Below are 14,350 nucleotides of genomic sequence, written 5' to 3' on the forward strand. Positions count from 1 at the left end.
TGGTCAATGGGAGGTGTGACAAAGGGCTGTATGGTAGCGGGGCGGTTGGGGGGGGAGTCAGTTTCTCTCACTGCCTGGTTCAAAATAGCATTAAAGAACATTATTTTCTAATAATACAATTTCTATGAATAACTGTCGCTATCAACCATGAGAGGGTAGGGGGAAATCAGTGGAGGTTATATTTTTTCTATTTCTGCCTTTAAAAATGAGGTTGGTTACATTAATAAGAGAGGTGATGCTATTAGGGGTCAGACATTCTGGTCTAGGCTCCCTAGTTCGGGGCAGGGTAGCTTCGGTGTAGCTTCCACCCTTCCCAGAGTTACCCCCTCACCCTGACTGTATCATTGGGTCCAGGTTTAACTACAGAGGTGATGCTGGCACGCTGGGCCCTGGTGGCAGGCTATTCCAAACTGAGATTGGCAAGCATTCCACAAGGGGAGGAAGTGGCAGTCTCCGAGCTTGTTACAATACTAAGATTTTCTACTACTAATACTTGTCTTGCTGCTCCTGGGCATCTGTGTTTACCAATGGTCTGGGTATGAGTGCACATTTTCCCCATCCACCCCCCCTGTCTCCTGTCCCCACCTGAGGAGAAAGTCCAAGATCCTCCAGGTTGACATTTAGATGTTGGAAGCTGGGGTCCATTACGTGGCTTCAGAATCCAATATGGCCCCATGATAGGGAACACATCAGAGTTCCCCATTTTAATTTAATTTGCATGTGCTTGCCCATTTATGAATAGGCGCCCTTGAGCCTACCCTCAGTTCTGGAGAATCATTCAATATTGGAGTGCCTCCTGAACTCTACTCCTGAAGAGAGAAACGGTAGCCATTCCTGCTACATGTTACTGGGCTGCGAAGGCAAAATCTCCAACAGCTCGCTATTCCACTCCCACCATCAATTTCCACCCCCCTCCCCCGTCCTCTGCTGAAGGATAGGTGGCTCATGCTGGCTACCATCTTCCAGAATTGTCCTTCATGTGCAAGATACTTAAAGCCATGCACTGCAGCACTACTGCCCAACAACAAACAGGGTGACTGGATGGCAATGGACAGCAGGAAACTTGTCTTTGTAACCTGGATATTTTGAGATCAATTACAAGGCTCCCAACCAGGCTCAGTGCAGACCAAGAATTGAACTTATGCCCTTTTTGGTGTATACATTGTTAAAAAATAAAATTCCATCCCATTGAATCCTAGAATCCTTACAGCCATTACTCGGGAGTAAAGATAGAACTTGGGCAGTATCTTGGAAATAATATACATCTCCATTTACTGTACAGATATAGTATATTACTCTTGGTTTTGGACATTATCACTTGCTTATCACACACGTGATGTTGTGTCACTACAGGTAAATAGTGACACACCTGGTTTCATACTTCTATGTTGTAAAAGCCTCACGAGGTGCAACATTGCACCAGCTTCATTGTAACTGGAACTAGGTCTCTAACCTTAAGTATCTTAGATAGTGGCACGTGGAAAATCTCTCAACATAAGAACTGACTGGTACGATGACCTAAATCCTGGGGCTTTATACAATGTGGGAGGAGGAAACCACCTAACTACAACAACATATGATGACATTTTTCATGTGCAAGCCAGGCATTTCATTTCCTCAGAACTGAATCAATCTAGGCTTCCTTGTTATTGTGTTTGAAGTTTAAGAAAGCATTTTTCTTTTTTAAATCCAGAATGGGCATCTGTAACACTAGTTTAAGTTTGGCTCTAATTTATGTAAGGAACATATATTTATTTTTCATGGACTGCGGCTTTAAGATTGGACTCCCATGGCTACAATTTAAAAGAGATGTTCTCTCTTTTAAAGAGAGCAGGAAGAAGAAAATCTACAATGTTGCTTTCTCCTGGAACAGTGTGCACCAGGTTGGACAGAATGGTGCTGGAATGGAGACCTGGTTTAAGAGGGAACTGCCTAGCGATGGCGTTTTGATTGGCTATGTGTGAGGATAGTGCAGTAGATCAGCTCCCAGCCTGAAAAGAGGAAAGACCTGAAATCTCTCTCTCCAGTGTTTTATAAGACTCCAGTAATCCTGCCATAGTAGCTAACTGGCTATTCCTCACATCGCTGTATCCTGCTTTCTTTGAGACCCCCTTGTCAGTGGAAAAAGGGGAAAATCACAAGTAGAGACATTAAAAGCAAGTTTCAACCAGAGAACCACAGGCTGCAAGCGCTGGGAGACCACCTCATGTCAGCCACAACAGCCTGCAAGAACTTTGGAAGAAAGCAATCAAAGTCAACCCATCTAATCCTAAACTCTGGATTGGTGCTATTCAACTGTTTTATCTCACCCTTAAAATCCATGTTTTGCATGTCTTATGTGTGTGCGTTTGTGTATAGGGGTTAAGAAGGGGTAGAGTTTAAGTTATAGAATTAAAAGTTAGCAGTTCATTTTTTTTGCCACTGGTTACAGACAATTAGTTTAATAAACAGTTATTTACTTAAGTTTACAAACTTGGTGCTTGTATTCTGTTAACCTAAATTAAAGAGTTAGGTAGAATTGGGGCAATCTGGTGGTTTAATCAAACTTTTCACATGTGTCTTGGCTCGGGGAGCAGTGGGGCTTGATATTAGCGCACTATCCCCAGTGAGTCGTGACATTTATTAATTGTGAGCAGCTGATCTCAGCCAAGCCAACTGGAGGATACACACATTGAGGACTGGATTTATTTTCTTCCCTCTCATACCATGGCTATGCACCTTCTCATGACTCAGTACTGCAATGCAACAAGTATTAGAGTGTCTGCCAGCCCATTTGATCAGAGAATTATGCATGGTACAGGGTGACCTCAGAGGGAAGGAGAGAGAGAGAAAAAAAAGCTGTCGATCATTTAAGGAGGTGCTTTCAGAAATCTGAGCCTCATCATTTCAGAAGTAGCCGACGGCACCTTGGAATGAGGGGGCACAATGGATTTAGACATTGTATTTCATGTTTGGCATGCAGATTAAAATCCAGTCTATACTGGTGGGGTGAAAATCTCTTCTGTCCTCAGGCCATGAGGATTTAATGGAAAGTGAAGTTGGGAGTCTTGATCCAGTTTCTAGTAGGTACGGCTGACAACACAAAAGTGCACCTGTGTATTAATTGTTAATCTCGCTCAGAAGCCACAGGATAGCTGGAATGAGAAATTGAAATAAGTCATACTGATATATTAAGATGTTACTGCTCTCAAGGTGTTACAGCAGATTAGAAATTTTAACCTGCAACTGGCTATGCTATGATGCTGACACGGGGTGTCTTAAATGGAAGAGTTTTATAACCCAATGCTAAGCTACCTCACAATGATGAACACAAAATGAACACAAAAAGTAGAAATAAACTCTTAGAAGTGCCCGAACAGTATATTCTTAAACTGCAAGAAATGACGTTGCATGCATCATCTTCCCCTTGAATGAAACAAGATGATTTTCTATATAGTTTGAATTCACTTACCGGTGCCTCAGCATCATCTGTCACCTGCTGGTAGTGTCCTGCAAGGCTGTTGTCATCCTGGAACTGTTGATAGCATTCGAGACATTTTAACCCATGACGTATTAATCTAAGTGAATCACAGCGCAGAGGCATGGCAGGGTGACTGAAGGCTGGACTATCCACCCCAATTACTGTCAAACTGCCAACTGCTTGGGCAGTAGAAGTTGCAGCCTGGGCAGGAGGATCAGACGATACAGAAGATGTCACTGGGGTGGTTGAAAACATTTGGTCCGAAGGGATGGGTTTCATCTGTAACTGAGTGCACTGCATAACAGCGCCTTTGCCCTTGTGCTCCCGTGCATGTAAAAGCAAACTGCACTTGTTGAAGAAGACCATCAGTTTGGAACAATGGCTACACATCACCTCAATGTGGACACTCCGCCTCTCATAATGCTGTGACAAACTTTTTTCTAGAGCAAATGCATCTCCACATTCCAGACAGCGATAGCCACGAGCTGGCATGGATACATTACTGTTGGCAGGTGGTTTAAGGTTTGGAGCATAAATTGGCACAGGATTGGTGCTGTTTAACAGTTTGTTAAAAGCTTCAACAACAATGTTCTGATTTGAAGTAGGGGATTCATTATTTTGTGGAACTGTGTTCTTGACTTGTTGCACCAGCGGCACTGTTACCACCTGGGTGGCAATCTTTTGTTGGCTCTGCCGCGGAGTACTGGACCTTGCGGTGGCTGTAGCAGCAACACTGTGCGGAACCAAGTTAAGGCTTGCCAGGTGAACAGCTTTTGGCAGGAGACTTGTACTGGAGATATTTGATGAGTGCTTTACTGCAGCCTGCTTCTGCTGTATCATGCCAGCAACCTTCATGATGGCACTGCTGGCATCCTCAGGTGGTGTAGTTGTTACAGCCATGGTTTTCAAGTTGCTGTTGCCATCTACATTTTCAGTTACTTTGGCAGGTATACTAGACAAAGAACTGACTGCATTAGCCATGTTTCTGGCTGATATTTGCTTCTTTTCATTTTCCACTGCTGTTGAAGTATGCATCTGTGATGATGCACTGGTCACAGGGCTAGATCGTAAACTCAACTCCTCAGTAAAAGCCATTTCAGTCAGTGATTGTTCTGGTGAACTTCTAGACTCGCTCTGTTCGGAGTCTGGCATTATCCTAGTCACAGTCCTGGTAATTTCACCAGAAGAAGTTTTAATGGTTTTGATCCTTACTTTTGGGATGGCTGGTGGTGAACCCGTTGCAACGTATGGGGATCCTTTGCCACTGTAGTCACTGGACACACTCCTTGGACTATCAGGTTGTTTGTTTATCATTTTCTTTACACCCTCCATTGGACTTCTCGGACTCTTTGGTGACTTTGCCATTTTGGGGCTGCCCTTTACCCCGTCCTTCAAAGCTAACAGGGATTCTTTAAAGTTTTCTTTTTGTTCTTCCTTTGGGAATTCTGATGTTTTTTTGGCATTTAGAGCTACCAATGCTGCTAAGCAAGATGACAGCTTTGAATGAGCTGATTTCAGACGCTGGCGAGGCGGGACAGAAGAGCACAGGGTCATCTCTGGAACACTACTGCTCTTTGGCTCTTCTATGTTATTATTATGCAGTTCACTTGAGGGCTGCAAGCTGTCAAACAAACTTTTGTCAAAGACCTTGTCCTTTTGCACTGCTTCTTCAGATACATTTGTTGAGTTTGTCCTTTGCCCCAAGCTGACATCCTTCACTTTACAGTTTCTAATCTCATTTGCTTTTTCCCGTTTTTTAGAGTATTCATCAAACATGCTCAGCTCGGTCACAGCTTGTTTAGGCTGCTCCCTTGTACTGTCCACCAGAGAGCTCTCCGTAGAAATATACAGGCCTACAGAACCAAGGTAAGGTCTCTCATCCCGTTTAAGATTATCCATTATACTAGCATCTTGAATGGTTTCATCTGGCTCTGGGCTAGAAATGGGACTAAACTGACTAAAGGCTGGCAGTGTTTCTGACCTTGGTGCATCAAATTTATCCGAGTAGTTTCTGGAACTATCTCCATTGATGAAAGCAGTGACCATTTTGCTGTAGCTATTTCCAAGACTATGGGTATCAGCAGTAAGATCAGAATTTCGAAACCCATTTTGAAGCAGATTCTGTCCAAGTTGGTGGCCATCCTTTTCAGTGATAGAATCGAAGGAGTCTTGTCGGCTGGTGTTCTTAACAATAACACTCACCACTGGGACATCAGGTATGGCATGGTGCATAGACAACTCGTCTATACCCATACCTGCTTGCTTCAGATGACTTTCTGTCTCCTCGCTACTCGACTGGATAGCCTCCTTGGCATCGAGGTCTGGGTCAGGAATGTCAAAAGCAGCTAGGAGGTCATCAAAATCTGGGGTCTTCATGTCACCCATGTTTGGGCACTTAGTAAAACCTTAAAAGAAAGACAGAATGCTTTAGTTACAATTACATTTTACTTGTGAAACAGAATTGGCGCAAATACAAAACCAACATCCTAGAGATATGATATAAAGAAGCAGCTACAAAAATCTACTGAAAGGAAAATTACTAAAACTAAATGCTGCCAACATAGTTTTTGTGATGATCGGTTTCACTAATCTATTGGGTATACAAAACCATTAATATTTTTAAAAAAAACACACTTTGCCACAGATCTTCATTGGCAGTCCTCAAATTCCATTTCAGCCCCAAGAATTTTAATGCCCTTAAGAATGACTGGTCAAACACTACAGCATTTATACTGTCCCATCTGACTGCTCTAAAAAGGTGACAGCAAGTATGCTGTGGCATCCACAGAATTCCAAAATGAAACTCCACAGGAAGGGCAAGACATGTGACATTAAGGCACACTATATCAAAAACAATTTGCATTTACAGTAATATGTCTAGATTAGTGCTAGTAATTACGAGTTCCAGGAACCTGTGCAGTGTTGCCACTCTCCTGAATATCTGTAATACAAGCAGCTGGCAAACAGCCTGATTGCAATAAAACTTTGGCTGAGTGTAGCTGTTCTTTTTGCAGGAAGAGAATAGAGCAAACAAAAGCCCACAACTTTTTTCTTTCAAACTTTCTCAATCATTTCAGACAAGTCAGACACTTCTGAAATGTAAACACTTGCATATCTGAGGCATGTATTTCACGTGGCTGGTAAGTATTGAACAGCCCCCATCATCAGTCACATGTGTAGAAGGGATCAGTGACAACTTGCATTTATAAATGCTTTCAATGTAGTAAAATATAAATGCATTTCATGTAGTAAAATGCTCCAGTATGCTTCCCAAGAACATAATCAAACTAAGGGATCCAAAGTAGTAGTTATTATGGCAAGTGATTAAAAGCTTGGCAACAAAAGTTTTAAATGAAGAACAGGAGGGTAAGAGGAAATGAGAAAAGGGCCCAGGAGGGTTAAGAGAGAAGAAATAAAGGAAAAAAGTAATTATCTCAGGTCCAGAACAGCAGCCAAAGTGCATGTGTAAACAGGACAGGGAAACAAAGGTGACATGGGCATAACAAAGATTCCCAAAAAGCTTATGTGCACTCAAAATTTCATCCAAGCCTTTGTTACCTCTAGACTTGAGTCAATCTTAGATGGCTTCCCAAGTTCTACCCTTTGTAAACTTGGTGATCCAATAATCTGCTGCCCATGTCCTAACTCACGTCTCTTTCACCTAACAGCCCTGTGCTCACTGACCTATACTGGCTCCCAGTTTGGCAATGCCTTGATGCAGAAATTCTCACTCTGGTTCCCCAATCCCTCCAACTCCCCCAAACCCACCTTCCCCGTCCTGCTTCCTACCTTCCTAGTTTTGCAATTTCCTCCAACTCTACAAGCCTCAGGTATCTGTGTTTCTCCAATTTTGAGCTCTTGAGCACCCCCCAATTTTAAATGCTCCACAATGGCGTCATGCCTTCTGTTGCAAAGGTCCTGCTCTGGAATTTCCTCCCTAAGCCTCTCCATCTCTTAAACTCTTTCTCCTTTAAAATGCCCCTTAAAACCTAACTCTCTGACCAAGCTTTTGGTTATCTTCCTTAATTACCTCCTTATGTGGCTTGGTATCAATTTTTTTTCTGATAATGTTCCTGTGGTTCATTTTGCTAGGTTAAAGGCGCTAGATAAATGTTGCTGTAAGAAGGGATCTACAGTGATACCAATAATTTGGATGGAATATTTCTATGCAATTTACAGAGATGCTTCTCTGGGTTCCCCTCACCAAATCATATTACCTTAAATTGGCAAGATAGAAGAAAGCATCTTCAAGAAAGACACCTCAATGCGCACACATATATGCCTCAAGAAAGACTTCTCCCTACTCACACAGACATGCAGAAGCAATCTTCAGATGAGATCGCTCACCACCTGCCTTGTGTTCAGACACAGAAGCCTAAGGAGAGATCACCACCTGAACAAAACTTCAGAATGCCTTCTCTACCCACTAAACTGGGTAATCATAACTAGGCAACGTCACAGAGCTGCAGGCTGAATTCTATTCCACACAACCTTCACATACAGCAGCATTCTATCAATATGATTAGAAAACATTTCTGAAAATTGCATAAATTAAAAAACAAAAGATCTTTACACTACAGCAAGAGTTCACTGCATGCCACATAAGGGAGGGTTATTCACTGCTCAGGTCAGCACAGAGAATTGGTCTATTTCTATTCAGACTCTAAAGGTATAAGTTTCACAGAATGAATAGTACTCTAGAATAGAATAGAATAGGGTGCAATATCTGTACCCATCGAAGATTTCAACAGAATGAAATACTGCCAATAATTGATAATCTTTCCCTCAGTTCAAAAGCATTTACCCTCTCCTGATTTTGTTCCACCATCTGCATGAAAAACAACTGCAGGCAACCTATTTGTAGCCTTGAGTAACATGGCTAAGATTAGGAACATAGATCAAATCAGAACTGCATCTTTTAAGTCAAAAGTCAACACAGACTTCATTGTGACATTAAAAAAATCCGAATCTGTTTCTTTTAAAACCTCAAATATCACCTCTCTTATGCCCCAAAGCTAATCTGCTGTTTAATTGCAGCTTTATTTTATTTTTATATATCAAATTAACATTGGGAATTTTATCAATAAGATTACAGAGAAAACCATCTAGAAAAAGAAAATACTATATACACATCAAAATGACACTGGCAGCATATCTGTTATTAACTGATAGTTAAAGATAGACTTAAACAAAATACTAATTGAGGGAGAAAAGGCAATTAGGAACACAGATAAATACACCCATAATTAAAACAATTCTGCCTGGAGGAGAAAGAATAAACAGATACGACTGCGTCAAAATCAACGAAATATCATGAAGTGCCTACTCATTTCCTCACTGTGAAGAGGTAGCCACAGCCAAGTCATGGGCAAGAATTTGTTGGAAGAGCTTAGTGTGTTGCAATCTCTCATCATCTCGCACTAAACCTATGCCAAGATTTGCTGGAAAAGTCAATGATGAATCAGGAATCTCGTTGACATGTAGCCAATAGTTTATTCCTTGGTCCAAGCACATAGCTCTTTAAGAAACTGAGAACAGCTGCCTTTACTCTTGGGAGGTAAGTGAACTGCATCTTCTGAAATCACCTTAAACAAATTTTAAGAAGTTAATTTCAATTACAGTTTTAGGAAAACGCTGTAAAAACCAATTTCCGGTGTCTGCATATCCCCTTTTTTTCACCGCGGTGTCGTAGCAGGACTCAAAGAAATAGGTTTTGTACTTTGGGAATGAGGATCTGTGGGCATTACTGGATGGTGCTTTGGTGAGGCAAGCCACTGGGGACACCAAGGGTGAGAGCTGCCGGCAACCTGCCAAAGAAATGTTACAAAACAAATCTGAACAATTACATGTCTGAAATATTACAGCTCCACTTGGGGACAGCACAGCGTTCAGGCTGACTCCCAATGTAGCACTCAGCGAATGCTGCACTGTTGGAAGTTCCGTCTTTTGGAAAGATGTTAAACCAAGGCACAATCTTCCAGGTGGCACTATTTTGAAAAAAAGCAGGGGAGTTCTCCCCGGTGTCCTGGTCAATATTTACCCCTCAACCAACATCACTGAAGCAGATGAGCTGGTCATCATCTCACTGCCATTTGTGGGAGCATTTAAAGGAAAACTAGGCAAGCATTTGAGGGCGAGGGGAATAGACAGTTTTAATGGTAGATTTTGATGAAGAAAGATAGGAGGCGGCTCAAGTGGAACATAAACACCAGCATGGACTGGTTGAGCTGAATGACCTTTTTCTGTGCCGTATATTGTATATAGACCTATGTAAAAAATATATTTTAGTCACAGGCACTTTTAAATGTGTCAGAAGCTTGGGCTCTGGGTTCACTTGATTGGGTTCTAAAGGAGTTAAAGTGTTTGTGAATTCCCTCACTGATATTTTGCAGTGCTTACCAGACATGCTAGCAGAACACAAGTCTGAGAGGAGGGGGCTTAAGAGTCGTAGATGCTTCTTACCCACTGCTCTGTCATATTTCATCACTATACTACAAGGTCCAATACTTTTCCATCCTTCTCTTGCTTCTGACATACTTAAAAGGCGCCTGAACTTAAGTAGCAAACCGTTTTTTCTAAAGCAACAAAAGGAGTCTATGGATGAGCCATCATATAGACCTGTAAGTAAGTCATACCTTGGGTGTGAAAAAAATCTTTGAAACTCCAAGGGGCAGTCTAAGAAATCATTTTATAGGTAGGGGGTCATTTGAGATAGCCAATATCTAGTTCAGTCCCATGGAATAAATGGCAATGTATTGGACTGCATTAGAAACTGGCTATTGATAGAAACAAGTGGCGATAAATGAAGAGATATCAGAGAGGTAGCTGACTGTTAAGTGTTTGCCGCAAGTGTCAGTGTTGGGATCAGTCTATAATTTTAACATGCAATGAGGATGGAATCCTGTTCAAGGATAGGATTTTCCAGACAACGATATGATTTATATAAAACCAAGAAAAGCATCCCAAAGAACTGAAAAGGTGTAATCCGATAAAAATGGGTGTTTAAGGAAGGAAGGGCGTCAAAAAGCTTGATAACTCAGCAGAGGTGTGCAGCAGAGGTTTGGCTGAATTGAAGTTTACAGTTCAGGGCGTTTGGAGACAAAAGAGACATTATGTGAGCAAGGAAGCAACAGGTTCTGAGCTCATAGTGGGTATGGTAGAGAAATGAGACACACTAGGGAAAACGTGATCATAGGAGAATCAAACAAAATTGATGAATAATCATTCGTCTATATTCCCAATGTGCAAATATCTATTTTTAAAAAATTAATTCACGGGATGTGGGCTTCGCTGGCTGGGCCAGCATTTATCGCCCATCCCTAGTTACCCTTGAGGAGGTGGTGGTGAGCTGCCTTTGTGAACTGCTGCAGTCCATGTGGTGCAGGTACACCCACAGTGCTGTTAGGGAGGGAGTTCCAGGGTTTTGACCCAGCGACAGTGAAGGAATGGTGATATGGTGAGTGGCTTGCAGGGGAACTTCGAGGTGGTGGGGTTCCCATTTATCTGCTGCCCTTGTCCTTCTATGTGGTAGTGGTCGTGGGTTTGGAAGGTGCTGTCTAAGGAGCCTTGGTGAATTCCTGCAGTGCATCTTGTAGATGGTACACATTGCTGCTACTGTGCGTAGGTGGTGGAGGGAGTGAATGTTTGTGGGTGTGGTGCCAATCAAGCGGACTGCTTTGTCCTGGACGGTGTCCAGCTTCTTCAGTGTTGTGGGAGCTGCACACATCCAGGTGATCATCTAATAGAACAAGCACTTTGGGCAGAGAATTGGCAAGTGAGTAGATACAGCAGGAGAGAGGTATTCTTTACCAAGTAGCGTCCTCGATTATTTAAGGGTTGCCGAACCACAGCTTATGCTTTGAGAGGACAGTTCCCAAGCCTACCTCAGTCGGAATGGAGACCGAAACCCCTGCTTTTGGCATTTTTATCAACTATATGCTAGCCGTCCAGCTAACCGAGATAACCATGCCCCCCGCCCCCACTATATATATGGTAATAATCTTGCACTGCTGCTGATGAAAGATCACAGATCTGAAACGTTAACTCTGTTTCCTTCGCCACAGTTGCCGCTAGGCCTGAGTATTTCTAGCATTTTTGTTTTTATAATCCTAAAGCTCTATCTGGCCTTGATGACGATGCATCTGTCTTAGAGGTTCTGGTCTTCCTGTTTTAAAAAGGATAATAAATTATTGGGTAGAGTTCAAAGGAGAGCTAGGAGATTAATTACAGAGCTGGTAGGGTGTTGTAGGGACAGGTTAGCAGATCTAGGGATTTTGTCTTGTTTAGAACAGTGGAATAAGGAGTAATTTTATAGACATGTTTAAAATTAGAGGGGCTAGGAGAGCATGAATTCAGATTTTTTATCACATACAGAATTCAATAACAAGAGGATGTACTCCAGCAACAGATTTTCAGCAGAAGGGTGATAGACATGTGGGACTATCAGTAAGGAACTGGAAAGTAAAACCAATGTGTTTCAAAGGAGATCTGGGCAAGTTCCAGTGAGTATATGTGACTCAGCTTTATTAGATTTAATAATATATCAAGATTTTAAAAATAATTAACTTGCATTTATATAGTGCTGTTCATGGCCACAGAACATTCCAAAGCTCTTTACAAGTGTAATCACTATTATGTGGGAAATAGATAGCCAATTTGCATACAGCAAGCTCCCTCAAACAGCAATGTGATAATGGGCAGATAATCTTTTTCTGTGATGCTGATTGAGGGATAAATATTGACCAGGACACCAGGGTAACTCCCCTGCTCTCCTTTAAATAGTGCTGTGCGATCTTTTATGAGGGGGGCAGACAAGGCCTCAGTTTAACCTCTCGTCCGTAAGCCAGCACCTCCGACAGTGGAGTACTACAATGGAGTGTCAGCTTTGATTTTTGTGCTCAAATTCTGGAGTACTTGAACCCACATCCTACTGTCTCAAAGGCCACCACAGCTGACAGTTAGGATAGTAATGGGCTACTTCTACCAAAACGTTTTTACTGTAATTTTACAAGGATCTCCCCAGCTGAGGTAGCATGACATCCCTCTGTTCTCAGTGTTTTCATCTCAGATAAATCAGTGTTTTCAGACAAGGTATGCTTTCCTCCCAAGAGTCATGGCACAGTCAAAAAATTATGAAATCTGCAGAGCCAAGTCTTGCTTTACAGATTTTTTTCACAAACAAAGTGTTGCGGCCCAGTCAATGGATATTTTGTTAAAAGGCATCATGCTCCCAAAAAGAACACCTGATCAAAGCACTGATTGTGCAGATCTTCTGTTGGAATGCCAATGTGCAACAGTCCTGCAAACTGCCTGATAAACAAAATTCTCAGCCACTTTACCACTGGCTCCATCACTGCTCTGGCTCTAACAATCCACAGATGGTTTGGCAATATATTTTCAAGTTTGGTGTAATGCATTACTTGCTGCAATTGAGTACTCTGGTGGTGGGTGGGAAGGGAGGGATTGAAGGGAAAAAAATATTTTCTAGAAAATGTTTCTAGAAACGTATAGCACTCAACTTAAAGGAAAAAGCATTTAAATCACGCGGCATCAAAAGTATGGTTGGACTCCTGTGGTTGACCCCAAAAATGTTGGCAAGCTACTGAAATATTGGTCTGGCAGCCAAATCATTTTAGAAACTATTATTTCAAAATTTAATCTGAGCATTTGAGTTTCCTAGAACTCAAACAAGCTCTGCTCATCTGGACTCATTGGATAAAGTCAACTTTTTGCTCACTGAGTCTATTCTCAGTAACAGGCTCATATGATAATACTGAAACTTGACAGGCTACAATCTCATTAACAAATTGCTCTGTGATGAAAAGCTTCCTATGACCTCTGGATAAAAAGCAGTTTGCATGGTTTTTCCAATTCACAGACGTAGTTTACTTGCCTTGTACAAATGGACAGGTTGCAAAACAGCTGAATGAAGCATTGCAACGTAGCCCCTGTAAGAGTATAAGGCCACATGGAGATAAAGAACAAAGAACAAAGAAAAGTACAGCACAGGAACAGGCCCTTCAGCCCTCCAAGCCCGCACCAATCATATTGCCCGTCAACTAAAACATTTTGCATTTCTGGGGTCCGTATCCCTCTATTCCCATCCTATTCATGTATTTGTCAAGCTGCCTCTGAAACACCACTATCGTACCTGCTTCCACCACCTCCTATGGCAGCAAATTCCAGACGCTCACTACTCTCTGCGTAAAAAACTTGCCCCGCACATCTCCTCTAAAGTTTTCTCCTCTCACCTTAAATCTATGTCCTCTAGTAATTGACTCTTCCACCCTGGGAAAAAGCTTCCGACTATCTACTCTGTCCATGCCATTCATAATTTTGTAAGCTTCTATCAAGTCGCCCCTCAATCTCCGTCGCTCTAGTGAGAACAATCAGAGTTTCTCCAACCTCTCCTCATAGCTAATAATCTCCAGACCAGGCAGCACCCTGGTAAACCTCCACTACACCCTCTCCAACGCCTCCATATCCTTCTGGTAATGTGGTGACCAGAATTACACGCAATATTCCAAGTGTGGCCTAACCAAGGTTCTATACAGCTGCAGCATGACTTCCCAGCTTTTATACTCAATACCCCTGCCAATGAAGGCAAGCATGCCATATGCCTTCCTGACTATCTTATCCACCTGTGTTGCCACTTTGTGACCTGTGGACCTGTACACCCAGATCCCTCTTCCCGTCGATGCACTTAAGGGTTCTACCATTTACTGTATAATTCCTGCCTGTATTAGACCTTCCAAAATGCATTACCTCGCCTTTGTCCAGATTAAACTCCATCTGCCATTTCTCCGCCCAAGTCTCCAACCGGTCTATATCCCATTGTATCCTTTGGCAATCCTCTTCACTATCTGCAACTCCTCCAACCTTAGTGTCGTC

The 14,350-nt window shown here is 42.3% G+C and overlaps 1 protein-coding gene across 3 annotated transcripts in view; it reads right to left on the reverse strand.

The window, feature by feature from the left end:
• The window catches only part of znf592 (zinc finger protein 592), a 146,156-nt gene that overhangs the window by 44,703 nt on the left and 87,103 nt on the right, over positions 1-14,350 (reverse strand). For all 3 annotated transcript variants that reach the window (XM_078532576.1, XM_078532577.1, XM_078532578.1), the window contains one exon: positions 3,452-5,865. In XM_078532576.1, coding sequence (XP_078388702.1) covers positions 3,452-5,845 — 2,394 coding nt within the window. In that variant the 5' untranslated portion in view covers positions 5,846-5,865. The remainder of the gene's footprint in view (positions 1-3,451; positions 5,866-14,350) is intronic.

The sequence above is a fragment of the Cetorhinus maximus genome, chromosome 30, assembly GCF_964194155.1.
Source record: "Cetorhinus maximus chromosome 30, sCetMax3.hap1.1, whole genome shotgun sequence".
NCBI classification, from domain to species: domain Eukaryota; kingdom Metazoa; phylum Chordata; class Chondrichthyes; order Lamniformes; family Cetorhinidae; genus Cetorhinus; species Cetorhinus maximus.